Raw genomic sequence first — 20,783 nt, 5'->3', positions numbered from 1 at the left:
AATTCCAATAGACTTGAATTAAGTATATTATCAGAAACTCTGTTTGGAATTCTTGACTATATCTAATGTGGTACTATATTACTTTCACTGATTTAAATGGACATCATTTTACCTGTGGTCTGACCATCTGTTACTACAAAGTTTATCAGAGAACTCTTCGTGGAAAATAAATTGTCAATATTTTAATGTCATTTTTAAATAATGTTCACCAAAATATTTTGAAAAGTATTATCAATGAGCCATTTTTTTCCCATGATTTGGCTATTTACACTGACTAAAAGTGAAAGCTGATTAACACTTTTTTCAGTTGTTTGACATTATACAAACTAGAAACACAGACTTTAAAAAATAATATAATAATTGTGAAAAGATTGTTAGATGTTTAGTCCTATTCAACTCTTTGTGAACTCATGGAGTGTAAGCCCAATAAGCTCCCCTCCATGGAATTCTCCAAGCAAGAATACTGGAGTGGGTAGCCATTCCCTTCCCCAAGGGATCTTCGAGACCCGGATTCAAGCCCAAATCTTCCGAATTGCAGTTAGATTCTTTACCATCTGAGCCAGAAGAGGAGCCCCAATAATAATTGTAGACATTTGTAATCTTGTATTTTAATATGGCTTCTGATATTTGGAAAATCTCCAATTAATGAAAATGACAGATGTTTCAAACATGCCTTTATAGTTTAGTTGTAGGAAGGATTTCTTGAAAGTCTAAAGTTATTGTTAACTGTTCTGCAAATGACAATTATATAATTTTTAAACAGTTCATGTTGCTACTCTGAGCCTGTGTTTTGATCGGACTATTATGGCTAATATAATTATTATGTTTTTGAAAAGAGTCAAATGAACCCGTATATTGCATTGAAAATGAAGTGCAATTTATCATGCATGCATGTGTGCTCAGTTGTGTAAAAGTCTTTGCAACCCCGTTTACTGTAGCCCACCAAGCTCCTCTGTCCATGGGATTTTCCAGGTAAGAATGTTGGAGTGGGTTGCCATTTCTGCCTCCAGGGGATCTTCCCAACCCAGGGATCAAACCTGTGTCTCTTGTGCCTCCTGCATTGGCAAGGAGATTCTTTACTAGTGCCACCTAGGAAGCCCCCAGTTATAAAATAGGGTATAATCTTAATAACCTTGTAAGTTTTACTGTTATATTTGTAAATTGCACTATCACAGAAATCTCAGTCATATGATATAATTTTCCTAGAAATGATGCAAACCAAAGTGAGTTTAAAGTCCAGGTAAAATCCATGTTATTGAAACTGAAGAATCAACTTAATATTGTAGATAATAGCCTTAGAGGTTGTGCTTGTATGTGTAAAAAAAAATACAACAATTGTAAGAACATTTTAAGGGTAAAGGTGTAAAAATGGGGAAAACTTTTTATTTACAGGTTACCTAGAGACATTTAATACTTAAGATGGTAAACTTTTAGTCCTTTCTAATTTCAACCAAGTTTTACTGTCATACATATATTGGCACAGTAAAGTTTTAAGCCTACATGTTGAACTCTTTTAACAATTTGCTATTTCATGTATATATATGTATATATATATATGTGTGTGTGTGTATATATATATATATATATATATGTGTGTGTGTATATATATATGATTTGTAAGACAGACAACAGAGAGAAAAAAGATAAAAACTCTATGTAGAAAATAGAATTTTATGACTACATTTTACAGAATATTCCAAGAGATATCATTGGTCATTTTATTATTTTGAAAATATTACTCATTTAAACAACTAAAAAAGGTTAAAGCTTCATATAATCTTCAACACTGGAAAGGATAAATTATTGAAAAATATGTAGAACAAAAATTCCATCTCAATGCCATTGATATCACTATACTGTTGAACAAGTATGAGGTATTGAACATTGCACATAATTATACACTTAAGATTTGACATTGTAGCTAAACCATTTGTTCAAGGCCACTAAAATACTGAAAGAGGATAAAAATTATTAACAGTGCAGAGGAAAACAGAACTATAAAACCCCTTGTAACTCAAAGCTGGAAAGGGTGATTTCACTCAAAAGAATGGCACAACTACCAAGAATTTTCAGTAATTCACAACACAAAACAAGACAGCCACCTCTAATTTTTTATCTTTTCTATCAAAATGAATCCAGTGGTGATATAGTACATATTTTGAGCCTGCATGACAGTGATATTTATAATTGTTATGTTTCAGAACTTACCCCTTAAAGATTTCACATACATGTGATATGTACTAGTTAAATTTCATCACTTCAGATAGATGGGATGACTTTTAGATTTTATATTAAGCAATAGTATGTCTTATTAACAACACATAGAGTATTTAAAATTCATATATCAATTGAAGTGCTGAAAAAAATAGATATGAGTAATAGCAATTAATTGCTAAAAAGATAAATTTCAACTTTAGATGATACTTGTTCTATGGATTAGGAAATTGTTCCTTTTTACTACAAACTTATAATAAATGTATGGCTCCGGTTTCTAAAATGCCTACTTTCCTCTCCCCAGTGTTCAGTGACTATTGGAGCTAGAAAATATTTCCTTCAATGATTTGCAAGAAGATCTGGAGAAGTGGAAAAACCTCAGGAAAACATAAAGTGGTCCACAAACATTTGGCTTATATGCGATTAGTTGTATTGGCATTTCATAATGGTAAACTTAAAATATGTTCATTTTTGAGCATCTAAGCAGTGCTTGGAGAGCTGGCCTACTGGGTGAGAGTGCATTTAAAAACACTTGTGTTACATAATACACAATCGGGAAAAGACTACTCAAAACTCCCAGTTAGAACAGAGTCGTCAATGCCAAAGGACGAGCTTTGCTCAAGAAAAGAAACTTTTCATCATAATGGATGGAACAACTGGCATCAAAGATCATTAAAATCCACCTGAAGTAGGGTTGCTTGATGGGGGATTAGATTCACACAGACCCAAAGATCAATACACGGAGAGAGTGTTTCACTCTCTGGACCCACCCAACGTGAAAAAAGTGGGAAAACAAACAAGATGACAGAGAAACACTTTCTCAGCACTGATAATCATTAAGTGTGCACAACTACTTATCCATAAGGAAGTTTGCCTAAAGTGATGACAGAATCTATATTTATGAGATGAGGTTGCCACTTAGGAAAATTAGAAGAGTGTCTGTACATAAAATATTTTTTAGTTCATTTTTATATAGTAGAATAGACTATTCAGGAAATAGATGAAAAAAATCTGTAACAGGTGAGAAATTTATCAGGACATTGTCAGGAAGGATAGTACTGAGATAAATTCTTTGAAGCATTTTCAAAGTTTGCATAAGTTTATAAAAAGAGATAAATTTTCTTTGAGGTGAAGTTTTTGCACAAGTGCAGTGTACAGCATACTATATACATATTGGGCTTCCCTATGCACATATACATATGCACACAGTATCTATATGCCTTTTTAAAAACATATACACAGCTTTAACTCAAAGAAAATGAGTTAGTAACACAAATAATCATTGCAAGACAATCCAAGTGCTGAAATACATGACACCAATCAAAGGGTGATTTCACCTCTCACATTGCCCAGGACTACGACGATAACTCCCTGTTTTAGTTTTTCTTTTGTTGCAACACTGATTGTCATAGATAATCTTTGTGCTTTTGTATAATGCCCATCCCAGATGTAACACAGATTCACATACAACACTGGACATTTTAAATAAGCATGCTGGAACACAGGCAGGACCATACGACCATGCACATTTTCTGAATATGTTTTCCGTACTGACTGCGACGTCAACATGCACCACTGTCACATTTGGTCCTGTACGGCGAGGAATGTACAGCAGAAGCAGTCATGGCTAGATCCACTTGCAAGAGTTTCTTAAGAGAACACCCAGTAGAGAAACAAAACAGAATGAATAAAACAAAAAAATTTCCTAAAATTAAAAAAAAAATTTCCTCCCACATGTTAACACTGAAAATCTGGCCATATTCCTCACTCCAAAGCAGGTCTTCTCACAAAATTCTGAGTTGAACTGTTTATAAGAGACACATATTAATGTCTCAGAGCTTTTCCTAACCACTGGAAAAGCTCATCCTGATAAAGCATTTTCCAGCGTACATTGGCTTCAACAGTCTCCACAGCTCTTGAGAAAGAGGCAGCAGCTACTCCGTCATAGCTCTTCATGAAGTTCTTTAGCTGGAAACACAAATGTTAGAATGGTAAACAGACACCATAAGTTATATGGTCAGTAATACTCTAATAACTTCGTATGGGGGCAGATGGTTACTACACTTATCATGGTGATTGTTTCATAATGTATGCAAATGTCAAATATATACAGGTATATACAGTACACCTGAAAATAATACAATATTTTACTATGTTTCAATAAAAAATAAAATGTAAAAATGACAAATTCATGTCTTAAAATGAGCCCATGTCCGTCCAACACATATAAACAAGAATCTATTTGAAAAATAGTGTCACAGTCACTACACAATGTGTATTTAATATGTGGAGTGAGCTAAGTAGGTATATCTAATATGCGGAATGAGCTTAGTAATGAAATGCAATGAAACAGATTTTGTCCATTAGGTGTAATGTAATTTCTTTTGGAACTGAAAGGGAAAAAGAAAAAAGAATGACATAACAGTTTAAAGTGTAATTGCTCAGCTGTGTCGGATTCTTTGTGACCTCAGTGACTGTAGCCCACCAGGCTCCTCTGTCCATGGAATTCTCCAGGCAAGAATACTGGAGTGGGTTGCCATTCGCTTCGCCAGGGATCTTCCTCATGCAGGGACTGAACCTGGGTCTCCCGTGTTGCAGGTAGATTACCATCTGAGCCACCAGGGAAGCCTAAATAACTCCAAGTTTAGCTTCTTGTCTCATAAATACTGAATTCATCTTTCATAATGGGCTGATGAGGCAGTGGCAGAGACTAGTTCTAATAACAAAGCATATCTAATGTACTAGTAGTAGTGTTAGTCATTCAGTCATGTCCGACTCTTTACGATCCCATGGACCGTAACCTGCCAGGCTCCTCTGCTCGTGGAATTCTCCAGGCAAGAATACTGGACTGGGTTGCCATTCCCTTTTCCATGCGATCCTCCCAACCCAGGGATCGAACCCGGTCTCCTGTTGCAGGAAGATCCTTTACCTCTGAGTCACCAGGGAAGTCCCCATGTGCTCTGGGTTGGGCTTATTGACAGAGAACATTCAGCCCAGCAACCTACTTATTATTGGAAAGTTTTCTCCATCTTGTAGTCACCACACTTCATAGCGGCTACATTCTGGAATTTCTATCTCCTAATCTTTCTCAAGGGCATTCCCTCTGCTCCACCTCAGCTGCCCCAGTCCTGTTTAGAAACCCATCAGCTCTGTCAGGGGAAGCGCCAGCACTGTCAGAGATGAATACAGTGGGCTATCTGTTACCTGATGTCTGCAACCCCTTCCTTATTCTTTCTGGTCTATTTTGTCAATATACATAATTGGAGTGGACTGCCGTTCCCTTCTCCAGGGGATCCTCCCAACCCAAGGATTGAATCTGGTCTCCTGCATTGCAGGCAGATTCTTCACGGTCTGAGCCACCAGGTAAGCCTGGTGACTATGTGTTATCTAATGTACTAAGCAGCCTTAATGTTGAATACACGCATTAAAGTTAACTTTTTGTCCACAGGGAGAAAATCATTCATCTTCTCTAAATAAGTAGTATGAGTGTTTGACACTATCTTTGCTGGCAAAAGTATACCAAAATTATTGAGTAACGGAAAAAAAAAATAATGATGCTATGAGTACTGGATGATTAATGACACTGGATCACCTGAGTAACTAGTTTTAGAAAGAATGAAGAAGGAATGTTGATTCATTTAGCTAGAGAATTTGAGCTTTAATTAGAATGCTAAAATTTTAAAATGATTTGTCATAATTTTATGGGTATAAGATTTTCTCTAGAGAGTACACACACTTTAGGGATGCACAGGGATTTTATTTCAAGATTAGATACTAGTAGTTTTTCTCTCTGTTTCATATGTCTTAATAAAGTGGCAACCACCAGTGAATGCAAGGTTAACAGACAAATGTGAAAAATCAACTTGTAACACAGAAGCGTTTACATTGTATAATTAGGATAAGGTGAGATTCATCACATGATGGGTGCCACATGGAGAATATACCAGGAGAGAAATGCCATCAAGATTGACTCGGGGATAGAAGGATGTGTCTGTGTGTGTGTGTGTGGGGGGGTCATTTAAAATGGAGTTATTAATAATTATACCTTTCTGAATTAATCTAGAAATTGGTTCAGGGGTAGCTTGGTTTGTTTATGACAATGATTATATGATACATTTTTTTTTCAAAGTTTATCCTCTACTTTCCTATAAAGCCAGGTACCTTGCAGCATCAGAAATGAATTATCATATCTCAGAGCTATATTCTCTGTAAGACTTGAAAATCACTATCTTTTAATAACAAACATGAAAAATATTCAATGTGTAACAAAGATTTATTGTTGCTGTCCTTAAAACTTATCTGACATCTGACACATACAAAAGAAAGAGGATGAAGGGAAAGGACTGAAATTGATTGATACCTTCAATATATACCTGTGACATGTACACATAGATAAAAAGAAGTCTAATGACAGCATTTGAATCATATTTTTAAACTTAACTAATTTATCTAATAATTCATTTGAATTTATATATTTACGTTCAGATTCATTCAGTCCATATTCCTAAAGCAACAAATAGTACATTTTGATGTATGCTTTGAATTTTGTGTTTTAATTTATTACAAAATATGCACATTACAGTGTATTTTATATCTGTTCATTATGGTGGCTTTATTTACATAATATGTCAATCAGGAAAAAAATTACATCTACTTCTTTAAACTATGTTCCACATTATTACATATTTTCCTAGGCAGTCAATGAATACTCCAGATAGTAATAAATGACTTTTGGCAACTCTGACTCTGGGGAGTAAGCTCTTGGCCTTTTGATAAAATAGTAAGCCAGCCTGAATACATGAAGGAAAACTCTTGTCTATCTCAAAGGCAAACTGTGGGGTTGACTATGAATGTGTTATTGACATAAACACAGTAGGTCAGATTATCCTGCAAGACAATTCTTAGTAGAAAATGTAACTGGAGTGTCTCTAGAGATTCATTTCTTAAATCACTATTTAGGTGCTCTAAATACTTCCTTTGTGAGCTCGGAGAGCATGATGTGACTGATATGTAGATTAGCTGATTCATCAGAACACAGATGGCCCCTTTGCATAGTTGGCATAAACTGATCTCATGCCTCACACTCCTCCCCACCTCTTCTGGTGAACATGTGGTCAAAGCAGCCACGTGACAGGTCCTCAGGCGGGATCATAGCACCTTCCAGACCCTGCCTCACTGTCAAGGGCATGGGGTAGATGCAAGGCATTTGGCATTCCATTTTGCTTATTTTGGCAGTTCTTCAGTAGATGTTCTGCTGCTATTAGTTTTTATCATTGCACTTTCTAAATATTTATGCCATCGTATACTTTTATTTGAAAATGTTCCAAGTTTAGACATTTCTATAAAACAACATTTAGTAAGATGTCAGGGTTGTTTGTGTTTCCTGTTCTTCTTTGCATAAAACTTCTAGACTTGTTTGTTAATTTGTCTATTTAAAAACATTTCAGTATTTGAAAAAATTCTTAACTTAGGGTACACCAGACCCTAAAACTCACAAAATAATTTGTAATGTGCAACACATAATATACTCTTAGTAACTAACTGAGTCGAATTAGCTATTGCCTGTTTATGAGGTTTATATTTTCAACATTAAAACTGTAAAGGGGATGCCCATGATACACAGGAGCTGTGTTCTTTCACAACAATGTTGTGTATAAGGCAAAACAAACAGACAAACAAAAAACAAAGAGTGCTGGAGAGGATGGCTGAATGAACATCAGTATGAAAAACGGCAAGGGCCTCTGAGAGTCGATGAGGTTGTACTTCCGTTAGTTTAAAATTAAGGAAATGATGTACTGTTTCATGGGGAAACAGTGTTCAAATTGCTAAAGCCATGAAATTAAAAAGAAATGGCCAGCTTCAGGTTCTAGAATGGCATTTTGGGGAAGGACCACAGAACAGTGTAAGTGTCTTATTTATGAAAGGTGGTTATCAGCAATACAAATTATCGCCCCTGCCACCCAACAGCAGGGGTCTTACAGTCAATGATTAGATAATAAAAGTGTGGAAAAGCCTCAGGCTGCAGTTGGTAAACTAGAAAGTCAGTGCAAGTAGCTGTGTCCCGAAGGGAGTCACCTCTCAGGCCTGGAGAGCTTGTGCTGTGAAGTTAGCTGCTTTGCAGATAACGGAATAAAAGCCACAGTTGAGTTTCAGTTTCCAGATGACACATTTTATTACAGGGGTGTCTTGGAACATTTCACAAGGCAATTAAATCAAGTGTAAAAAATTAAATATGTAAGTGAAATATGGAAAGCAAAATGGCCATCATATGATAAAATTAATTTAAATGTCCATTTAAAACATGCTTTTCCATGGGTTGGGGTTATCACCAAAGCAAGAGGAAATGAAAGTGTCTGAGAACAGAAGAGGGAGGGAGAACAGGAGAGACACAAGGGAAGAGGAAGCCAGGGGAGGAAAGGGAGCCAAAATGAAGACGGGAGGAGGGAGGAGAGGAGAGATTTTTCACTTCTGTGTTCAATGGCTGCACAAGTTGTCACTAACTGGGTCTTTCATTCCCAGATTATTGAATGCAAAATCAAAGAATTAAAACTACTTCATTTAAATACACAAAGCCATTAGCTTGACTGTTCTTTCTTTCTGCTTCCTTTGGACATGAAAGAATTTCTTCTCTTTTAGGTTCCTAATAAAAAATATAGCAAAACACGTACTGGGGCTTTCAAATCCAAATCTTTCAGGGCTGGGAACACACAAAGCAGGGATAAAAATAGAATTTCAAGTTATTACAATCAGAGACTTAGCTTAGCTCATGGTGTGAAAGAATCCAAGTTGGTGCAGGGAAGATGATCATACAAAATTGGGCAATATTAGGAGATATTAAGGATGGAGGAAGGCTGATGCTTCTGGGGGAACCTTGCTCAATGGGATTAGCCTGAGTCATAGCATCAGGCTTTCTGTCAGTGAAAACTAAAGAAACCCTGATTCTCAATTGTACACCTCAGCTATATTTTATAATTATACGGTGAGGAGAGGCTAAAAAGCGATAAATGTTTGAAGTCCAATTCATTTTAATCAGTGAAATATTTTACTCCTTCCTCCTACCTAGTTACCCACCTCCAATCTCACATCCCTTTCTATTAGAGATGTGAATTAATGGTCACAAAGCCAGCTGGTTTAAATTCCAGAGATGTAAACCAGAGAAAAAAGAAAATGTTAGATATTCTGTAAACTGGACTTTAGTCCTTAAAAAAAATAAGTTCAGTTTCATTAATGAGATTCACTTGTGACAGTATTTGGCATAATTTTAAACAAACTATTAATATATGTTGTCAGATATAGTTACTTCCAAACATATGAATTTATTCCATTTAACAAAACAGATAGCAGGAAGCATTATTATCTTATCCAATTATCATTCTTTGTATAGACCTGGCCATAAAGCAATGAGACTCAAGGTCTGTACCTCAACAGCAATCTTAGTCCTGCAGATCCGAATGCTGAGTCTTTGTGACAGGATAGTTTTAATGTTCCAAGGATCCTAACCCAGGCTCACAGAGTCAAATGTGGAGCAGCTGATTGGGAAGATTTCTAGAATATATTTGGAGCCTCCTATTTTGAGAATCACTGGGGCTTCCCCAGTGGACAGTGGAAAAGAATCTGCCTGCAATTCAGGAGACCCAGTTTTGATCCTTGCAGGGAAGATCCCCTGGAGAAGGAAATGGCAACCCACTCCAGTATGCTTGCCTGGGAAATCCCATGGACACAGGATCCTGGTGGGTTATAGTCCATGGGTCGCAAAGAGTCGATCATGACTTAGTGACTATACAACAACAAACAACATTTTGAGAATCATTACATTCAAGCACCTTTCACAGGCTTAATATTTAATGTTTAATATGTTAGAAACATTTTTGCAAATAATGACTGAAGTAAAGTCTTCAGCATGAATGTGTGTATGTGTGCGTGTGTGTGTGTGTGTGTGTGTGTGTGTGTGTGTGTGTACTTTAAAGGAATGAGTATGAATTTATTGGAAAGAAATGGTTGAAGTCTATCTATAATTTCATAAGTTTACAAAAGAAAAATATTACACTCATCTTAAAATATTTACCTCTTTCAGTTCACCTTCAGTATTAAGAAATTCTGTAACACCACTGATAAGTTTGGAATTCATAAATAATGCTTCTCCATACCTTGAAAGATTAAAAAAAAGTCAATGTTAAAACAGGCAATAATTTAGGAAATACTACTACATAGATATTTTAGAATCCTTCTCATGAGCTCCATTCCATCTCTTAATGCTATTCAAGGCCATTTCCCTAGGGAGTGGAGAGGTGCAAAGAGCTGTGGCTATGGGATGTCATCAAGTGCATCCTGATTTGGCTCACAGTGTTTCAAAGAGATCTACATTATAATAAATTTTTAAAAAGGGAGTCCTATGATATTATAATTAGGAATTACTATTATATTTACAATATGAGGCCTGAAGAAAAGGTATTTTAAAACTTTTAATTTTAAAGCAAACTGGGTCACTGTAAATAAGAAGGATTCCACCAAAGAAGGATTCCACGACTGCAGAACCAACTTTTGGAATTATCCATAATTCACAGAGATCCTTTGGTCTAGTCAATCAAAACTGATGTTGGAATTATTTTCTATTTCATTCCTAGAAACTAAGCCAAATTTCTTTAAAATGCTCCCAAAAGATTAGCAATTTTTCATATGAGCATTAAAATAAAACACTGAATTTTTCCTTTGAATTTTACAATCTTTGTACCACAAGCCTAATTATTTGACTTGCGACCTAAGGTAAGAATACTACGTATCAGTAAGTTGAAAAGATTTCTCCTTTTACTAATTTGTGCCTACTGTGCTAAGGGTACCTATCACAGGATATCATACTCTTTGAAAAAAAAAAAAACAAAACAGTACACTAGGCTAAACTGGAGGCAGGATCAAGATGGATGAGTAGAAAGACCCTGAGTTCATCTTCTCCTATGAACATGCCCAAAATACAACTACATAAAGAACCTAAGAATGACTTACTGTCTATTCATTTATGATTAAAAAAAAAACCCTAAACAAATTAGTGAGAATGCACATAAACATAATAAAGGTCATATATGGCAAGCCCACATTTAATATCATATTGAACGGTGACAAATCAAAGTATTTCCTCTAAGATTGGGAACAAGACAAGAATGACCATTCTCACAACTTTTATTCAACATAGTGTTGGAAGTTCTGGCCAGAGCAAACAGATAAGAAGCATAAATAAAAGGAATCCAAACTGGAAAGGCAGAAGTAAAAGTTTCACTGCTTGCAGATGACATTATACTATATGGAAAACCCTAAAAACTACACACACACACAAAATTATTAGACTACATGAATTCAGTAAAATAGAAGGATACAAAATTAATAACAGAAATCAGTTGCATTTCTATACACTAATACTGAACTATCATAAAGACAAGTTGAAAATTTTTTAAAAAGTAAACTAAAGATAAGATTATGAATTTTTAAAAGCAGAAGTCCAGCCATCATTACAAGAGGCTTTCTAATGCTGCCCTTATCTGTGGGAATTTAAGTAATTTAGTTTCTGGAGCCTTAGTTTTATCATCTGTAAAATGAGGGGTAGGGGTGCTTATATTGGCAAATGATATCACAGACAAGGGCTTAACCTCTAAAATACATAAGCAACTCAGCAATAAAAAAGACAAAAAACCTAATTGAAAAATGTGCAGAAGATCATAATAGACATTTCTCCACCTTACGCTGGTCAGAATGGTCATCATTAAAAAGTCTACAAATAACAAATACTAGAGAGTGTGTTAGTTGCTCATTTGTGCCCGACTCTTTGCGACCCAAAGGACTGTACCGGCCAGGCTCCTCTGTCCACGGAATTCTCTAGGTAAGAATTCTGGAGTGGGTAGCCGTTTCCTCCACCAAGGGATCTTCTCGACCCAGGGATCAAACCCAGGTCTCCCACATTGCAGGCAGATTCTTTACCATCTGAGCCAGCAGGGAAGCTTCCCAGGTGGCACCAGTGGTAAAAAGAAACCCTCACCTCCCCAGTGTAGGAGACATAAGAGATGCAGGTTCAATCCCTGGGTCGGAAAGATCTGGAGAAGGGCATGGTAACCCACTCCAGTATTCTTGCCTGGAGAATCCCATGGTTAGAGGAGTCTAGCAGGTTATGGTCCATAGGGTTGCAAAGAATTGGACATGACTAAAGTGACTTAGCATGCACCTATGCAGAGAAGGTATGGAGAAAAGGGAATCCTGCTACACTATTTGTGGGAATTGTTATAGTCACTATGGAAAACAGTATGGAGGTTACTCAGAAAACTAAAAAGAGAATTACCATATGACCCAGCAATCCCATTCCTGGTAATATACCAACCCAAAAAATTATAATTCAAAAAGATATCTGTACCCTTATTTCAATAGCAGCAGTATTCACAAGAGCCAAAACATGGAAACAACCTACATGTCCTTTGACAGATAAATGGATAAAGATGTACATGTATACAGTGGAATACTACCTGGCCTAAAGAGGGAGGCTAAACCATATGACCATCATAAATTGCTATAATTCTAACATTGAATTGGGAAACGATTCAGTTCTAACATTGAATCCATGGGAAAAGTTGGCTAAATAAAATAAAATAGGCATTCAATAATAAAATAAGTATTCATTAGTAATCAATATGTGGTTACAAAAATAGCCAACTGTACAGGAAAGGGGACAATTCCTCTTCAAAGAGTCTTTTGCTTATACCTGCAGTCATGTGAAAAAAAAACAAAACAGTCAGTCCTTTCCTTGATGGTTATATACTATGCAGTACTGTAAACAGATCACTCCCAGTTATTATGGTTAAACGAGATGAAAATAAAATCATATACTGTTCAGAGTTCTCTTTAGCTGTGGGGTCTCCAGAAAGGCTTCCAGGAGATGATGACAGATGGATTGAATATGGAGTAATTTCAAATATCAAGGAAGAAAGCAATTTTAGGCAGAGAACCAACATACACAAAGGCAAGGAGGTGTGAAACAACATGATGTGTGCCAACAATGACACGCATTTGGTCCTGAGGGTATAAACTGTGAGACTGAGGATAGCAGAGTAAGAGGTAGAAGGGTTAGTAAGACAGGAGTTTAGATATTCAACATGGCACAGAGTACTGAATGTTTTACAGCAGGAAATGTCATTTTTGCTTTTCAGAGAGATTCTTGGGACAAAGGGCAGTGGTAGGTGTGTGTGTGTGTCCACACATGCATACATGTGTGCATATGTGTGGCAGCATATGTAAGTAGAGACAGGAGACAGTCATTAATAGTACTAACAAGGGATAAGAATCTTCACTAAGGCAGTGGTAGTAGGAAAGAGAGGAAGAATTCAAGAAACATTTAGGAATTGTTAAACTGATAGGACCTCAAGCCTAAATGTTACTTTTTACATATGTCAAAGAAAAAGCAGAACTATATGTAGATTTTCAGGTGCCCAGCTTGAACAATTGGTGGATGGCCATATATTTACTGACAGAATGAAGACGTAGAAAATGATGGTTTAGCTTTGCAGGTACACCTCAGTAGGGGATCTCAACAAAAAACCATCTCTCATAGAGTGAAGCTTAGGTGAAATATCTGAGCTAGAGGTGTAGATTTGGGAGTGATTCAAACTGTGAGAGTAGATGGCAACTCCAACCAGGGAGAACCTGCAGGGCAAGAAGTAAGGAGAACCTTGGACTGTTCCTTCATGAACTCTGAGGCTCCAAGATTGACAAGGGAGTGGAAGATGAAGAAGACAATCCTATTTGTCACGATAAACACCGCTCTATCTGTAGGAATGCTGAAACTTCACCTTTCTACTTTTTTAAAAAATTAACTTGAGTTTGACAGCAGTCTTAGGTTTACAGAAAAACTGAGCAGAAAGTTGAGTGCCCAAGTGCTTCTTCCTCCCTCTTCAGAGTTGTAGCTAATATTGATGTCTAGTTAATTAAACAAAGAGGTCATTAGACTGAGGTGTTCTAATGTTATCTCTATCTTTCTACCTTTTGGTTAGAGATGATGCACTTTCAGTGAAACAAAACAGACATATCAGGAACCGAATATTTTAGATAAGGACTATAAACTATATAGGAATTATACTGAACTCTGATTTACAAAACCACTCCCTAAAGAGACTCTGTATTGGTAGATATTTGTCACTCTTTAAAGTCAAATGCTTGTACATATATATTCATTCCATCTTGTGTCTGACTATTCCTTATACTATGCATGACAGCAAAGCAAGGGTAAATCATTCTAATTTCTGAGCTGAAAATACAAGAAACAAAAACAATGTGCCATCTAGGAATATTAGTGCTTTCTAACAATGAAATATCTACAGATAGAGATACATTTTATTATTAAAAATACATTCAAACTGAACTCATTATACAAGGTCAACCAATAACAGTGTACTTTTAAAAAATAAAGTTTATATGCCAGCTTTTAAGAGATAGAACAGTGGGTATGCTAAATGTCTGGGAACATTTAAGTTTGAGAACATGCAGCATTTACATGCTCTATAATAAATTTAATTTTAAAATACCATAGAGATTATCAGGGTAGTACATTAACATTTATTGTAATATATTTAAATACATAATGAAATATTTTCTAAAACTGAGGCTGAAGAATTCTCAATGTGAAGCAAGACGGCTCATGAATAAATTCTACTGCATCTAGAATTATACAGTGACTCAAACATCCCTCCTGTATATCATGACTTTACTTCAGATGTTTCATGATATTTATATTTTTTAAATATTTACACAATTCTATAGAAGCAATTAAAGTTTTCTTGTTCTGTGTGTGTGTGTGTGTTAGTCACTCAGTCATGTCCAAGTTTCTGTGACCCCATGGACTGCAGCCCAACAGGCTCCTCTGTTCATGGAATTCTCCAGGCAAGAATACTGGAGTGGGTTGTCATTTCCTTCTCCAATGTGAATTTTAGTAGAGTAGTTTAGTCGCTAAGTTGTGTCCAACTCTTTGCAACCCCACAGACTGTAGCCCACTATGTTCCTTTGTCCATGGGATTCTCCAGGCAAGAATACCGGAGTGGGTTGCCATTTCCTTCTCCATTTCTTGTTCTAATACCATTCTATGATCCATAAATCATTTTTTCTACAACACACTCAGGATATAGGATTTTAATGATACAATTTCTTCAACCTAAGACAGTTTGATAGATTTTCCAGGAAAGCTGCAATGCTAAACTTTTCACTCTGCACATTTCCATACATAATTATGGTTATCAATCTTAATAAATGAATAATGTTATAGAACAGTTAAATTAATTCTGAGCTTCACAGGAGTGGCTGACTACTTCAAAATCTAATTCTATTTTCTGGATCTTGCTTCTACCACAAAAAGTTGAGTCTTTATCTCTCAGATATCACCTTTGATTTACTCACTCCAGTAAGAATGATTGAACTCTTATTTTTACCTGGTATTTAATATCTTCCATTTATCTCTAAAAAACTTCCAGGCAAGGTCTCGGCCATGTGGATTTCGAGCTACATGGATTATCACATCAATTGCATCTTGATCCAGAACCACCTCAGAATTCAGTGATAGATTTAGAAGCCTTTAAGGATAGAATTGTGGGGAAATTTTTAGTTTAATAACAAACTTTTCTTTACTTATCAGAATTATATGATTTAAGTTATCACAATCTTCAAAGAATAGTCAGTGTAAACTTTACTAATAAAAATTTATCAATAGAACAATTTTGTGTTGATAAAAGGAAGAACAAGCTCATAATATTTTAATTGATGTATTAACCAATGTCTGAAAAATATCTTGTAAGTGGTTAAATTATTATTCTGATTTAATGATGAAAATTTGCTTTAAAAAGTCTTTTTAATAAATACTTCATTTTTATAATTACATACATATAATAGCATAAAACAGAAACAAACCTTTCAAATCAACATTTTTATAATTACATACATATAATAGCATAAAACAGTTAGAAACAAACCTTTCAAATCAACAAGCTTTCATCATATTAATATGGCAATTTTCTTTAGCTCTAGAAAGATCTATTTTAGAGTAACTAGCATATATTTAAGGAAATAAAAACAAGTTCAGTACAATTTGATTAACAGAGAATACTCTCATTAAACAAATTTAAACATTTAATTGACTCACCTATTTAATAAATTCCTGTCATCACTGCAAGTTAAGGCTTCCAATAATATTTTCTTTTCAGAAATGGCCGTGGTAGAGTGGAATTTCATCCATATGAATTCCCAGACATCCTCATCCAGTAGTGAAACTCCTGTACAGTAGACGATGTCTCTAACATTTAGTGGTATTCTAAAGAAGCAACCCATGGTGGTTTCCCATTAATTAAGTGCCTCATGACATTGAAAATAAAGACAAATGCTGCCTTACCACAGTCAGTTTTTTAAAAGATGGTTTTGTTAATTAGATTTACCTGAAAGACAATACCATATACTAACAATACTCAAACTATTCACAACTGAATGAATAAAATAATGTATTTTATTTAACGATAGTCTTGAATGCAATTTTTCCACTTTTGAATTTATATGGACAAAAATCAGAACATAAAGGGTTTTTTTAAAACTTTTTATTTTATAGGAGTCAGAACATAAAGGTTTAAAGAAATACAAACAAGGCGTCTTATATTTCAACCAACATAAATAGATTTATGCTGTCAGAATTATTAGACCCAAGAATGATAAGAAAGTACTGGATGAAGATGAAACAAATACCTCCTAAATTCTGAGACATTATTTTTCTAAAATTATTATTCTCAAATACCTCTCCAAATTTGGGAAGCTAGATCACTAACACAGGTAATAAATAAAAAACATAAGTAGCAAAATTTGAGAATGTAAAAAGCTCTTTTTCCTATGTTTATAAAAGTGACTATAAACATAAACTAAATTTTGATTTTGACTTCAAAGTAAATGTTATGGAGGGAAACTCTTAGTCAATTTAATTAATCTTGGTTATTTATAAACTATAAATTCTCATGTGTACTTTGCCATGGCAATTATTCTTTTACTCAATATTATTCTTTCAAATTTTTATATATTTCCCATATTTTAAAAAACTCATATGTCTGAAAGAATACTCCAATACATTAAAAAGTTAAAAATGCATTTCTCTTTATATAATAGTAATTTATTATTAAAATTTCTCATTTATAATTTGAATGTGACTAATAATAAGAAATGTTTTCTCTGTATAACAAGATGAAAATCTCTTTTAAATATTTAGGACCTTGATGGTCAAAACACTGCTTTGGTTAAAGGAGCATTAGAAAACAGGAGGAAGCATCTGCATGACTACCAATAAGATGATCATCACTTTGCCGGAAAAGGACCATCTAGTCAAAACTATGGTTTTTCTAGTAGCCATGTACGGGTGTGAGAGTTGGACCATAAAGATAGGCCAAAGAATGAATGTTTTCAAACTATGATGCTGAAGACTTTTAAGAGTCCCTTGGACAGCAAGGAGATCAAACCAATCAATCTTAAAGGAAATCAACCCTGAGTATTCATTGGAAGGACTGATGCTGAAGCTGAAGCACCAATCCTTTTGCCACCGGATTTACTGGGAAAGACCCAGATGATGGGAAAGACTGAGGGAAGGAGGAGATGGGGACGATAGAGGAGATCTTTGCATGGTATCACTGACTGGACATGAGTCTGAATAAACTCCGGGAGATGGTGAAGGACAGGGAAGCCATCCATGCTGCAGTCCATGGGGTAGCAAAGAGTCAGACATGAGTTAGTGACTGAAAACAACAAAGGTGATCTTCATATTCTTTTTTGTTAAGCAGCTAAGTAGGCTATAATCAAGATATTAAAGATTGTGTATCAGGATACCAAATGTGTAGAGTTGTTAGTACTATCATACAAAACTCAGTTTCCAGAAACGGCTAAAACTACATTACTCTGTCTCTTCCTACCAATAACTAAATTGTTTGGAGAAAAGTTACTTTAGTCTTACTGACCGAAGCTTTTCTTTCTTTGTAGTATTTGAAGGCAAGCATTTTATTTGTTTGATTTGTTTGCTTTTGAAGAAACAAAAGAAGTATAGATATCAGAAGAAGCCAGTAAAGAGTTTCACACCTCTCTCAACCCTGGAATCCCTTGAAGAAAGTCCTCAGAGTAGTGTTCCTAAAGGTGGTGAAACCTTATTACCCCTGCTCTGTTCATGCCCAGCCTGGGCTTCCCTGGTGGCTGAGTGGGTAATGAATCCACCTTCATTGCAAGAGACCTGGGTTTGATCCCTGGGTCAGGAAGATCTCCTGGAGAAGGGAATAGTTACCCACTCCAGAATTCTTGCCTGGAGAATCCCATGGACAGAGCAGCTTGGCAGGCTATAGTCCAAGGGGTCACAAAGAGTTGGTAACAACTGAGTGTATAAAACTTTTTCATTTGCACACAGCACATCTGAAAACACTAAGGAAAACATTACTATTACATTTTGAAGAGTGTGTCAGTCCTGGTAGATGCAAAAATGCATCCATCTTTACTAACTGCCCTAAGAAAGTAAAAAAAAATCTAGTCTTATGTTAAATCATCAACTAGAAAAGTGGATGAATCTTTTCCTCCAAATACTACAGGCTCTAGAGCATAATACTGTATTACTGTCATGATTTTGGCCAAGAGATTGCTATAAAAATTTGCCAGAATTAACAATAAAATGTCTACTTAAATCATCAACTCAAGGATTGATATATATTAGGTCTAATATTAGACCTAACAGTGAAGAGCTTATTTTCTAAAATTCTTAAGCAATTAATATACCAAAAAGTTCAAGGATAGAGACCACTGAATGAGGTTTGTTACTGCTTAGGAAACCAGTCTTCAATATCAAACAGAAAGACATACAGAAATATAAAAAAGGCAAAAAAAAAAAGAAAGAAAAAAAGTAGACATTAAACTATGTTCCTTAGAAATAATTTGTGTCATGTACTATAGTCCTTAGCAACAGTCCATAGTTTTGCAATTCAGTGGTTACTCCTGGCTGATGTTGAACAGTGTAAGATGCATACACACATGAATAAATAGACTGGTTGGTACAAAGTCCTAAACAGTGGCTTTAAGAGGTATCAGAGATAGAAAATAAGACTTTCATGCAATACTGCATTCCAAGTTACCTATCTTATTTTATCTGGTCTATACAATAATATCCTGATATTTGTATTACAATAAACTTCATTTTGCAGGAGAGGAAACTTTTCTGAGAATATTTTGCAGTGTAACAACAATTCTGAGAGAGAATATTTTGCAGTGTAACAATAAAGTAAGTTGAAAACCAAGATGACTTATACATGAAAATCTTTCCTATTTCTAGCAGCTTAGAGATGGCTAATCATGATGAAAATAAAATATACTGATTTCTGTTAGTAATAATAATCAGTCATTGTCACTGAATGCTGATATTTCTTATTCAACAAAACACTATCTTATAGAAAGTAAGAATAAAAACTTTTAAACAGAAAAAAAAATATATCGCTTAAAAGGATACAATCACCAAACCCTGGATCTAATGAGTAGGCTAGCAAAGTAATACCAGTGCAGCCAGTCTATAATTCCCTTAATGCTGAACTGGCTGAAGCTGTTACTTCTACCCTCTCTTTTTCATTATTTTCTTTAATCCACAGTTTGATCAGTCATCTTTGAGAAATATTCAACACCAGCAGAACGGTTTTCCAACAATAAGCTTCCATTCTGTTCACCAGAATCGAAGGGACACTTGTTAAAACTCAGCCTCTGGGTACTGAAAAGATATAGGCTGTGGGTGCATTTATAGAGGTGTTGTGTACCAGTATGGTCATACACAGAGCAAGGAGAAGGAATCTTGAAAGGGCACCAGGAAGGAACTGCTGGATGAAACAACACACGGATCATCCTGAAGGAATCTAACAAAAGTTGTCCTGGGCAAAGGAGGCCTTTGAAAGTAAAGATGTCCAGAATAGGGGCAAATTCTGTTGTGTTTTGTTTTTTTTTTTTCTTGATATGTAATTTATTCCTTTTACTGATTTCACACATGGGGTTTCTGTGTTGGTTTTGTGTGTTTTTTTTTTTCCATTTATTTTTATTAGTTGGAGGCTAACTTTACAATATTGTAGTGGTTTTTGCCATACATTGACATGAATCAGCCATGGATTTACATGTGTTCCCCATCCTGAACCCCCCTCCCACCTATCCCATCCCTCCGGGTCATCCCAGTGCACCAGCCCTGAGCACTTGTCTCATGCATCCAACCTGGGCTGGTGATCTGTTTCACACTTGGTAATATATATGTTTCAATGCTATTCTCTCAGATCATCCTGCCCTCGCCTTCTCCCATAGAGTCCAAAAGTCTGTTCTATACATCTGTGTCTCTTTTTCTGTCTTGCATATAGAGTCATCATTACCATCTTTCTAAATTCCATATGCATGTGTTAGTATACTGTATTGGTGTTTATCTTTCTGGCTTCCTTCGCTCTGTATAATGGGCTCCAGTTTCATGCAAATTCTGTTCTTGAAGCGGCAGCCTCAAACCAAGAGACAGATCACATAATTTGGATGTG

The 20,783-nt window shown here is 35.5% G+C and overlaps 1 protein-coding gene across 3 annotated transcripts in view; it reads right to left on the bottom strand.

Annotated features, from left to right (window-relative positions):
• Positions 1-1,704: 1,704 nt before the first annotated feature.
• The window catches only part of TRHDE (thyrotropin releasing hormone degrading enzyme), a 409,604-nt gene continuing 390,525 nt past the window's right edge, over positions 1,705-20,783 (bottom strand). For all 3 annotated transcript variants that reach the window (XM_070454203.1, XM_070454204.1, XM_070454205.1), the window contains 4 exons: positions 16,373-16,540; positions 15,666-15,806; positions 10,280-10,361; positions 1,705-4,182 (listed from right to left, as the gene is read on the bottom strand). In XM_070454203.1, the coding sequence (XP_070310304.1) occupies positions 4,039-4,182; positions 10,280-10,361; positions 15,666-15,806; positions 16,373-16,540 (535 nt within the window). In that variant the 3' untranslated portion in view covers positions 1,705-4,038. The remainder of the gene's footprint in view (positions 4,183-10,279; positions 10,362-15,665; positions 15,807-16,372; positions 16,541-20,783) is intronic.

The sequence above is a fragment of the Odocoileus virginianus genome, chromosome 24 (assembly GCF_023699985.2).
Source record: "Odocoileus virginianus isolate 20LAN1187 ecotype Illinois chromosome 24, Ovbor_1.2, whole genome shotgun sequence".
Lineage (NCBI taxonomy): Eukaryota > Metazoa > Chordata > Mammalia > Artiodactyla > Cervidae > Odocoileus > Odocoileus virginianus.
Note: the sequence above shows the minus strand (reverse complement) of the source record. Positions and strands in the feature narration are given on the sequence as shown.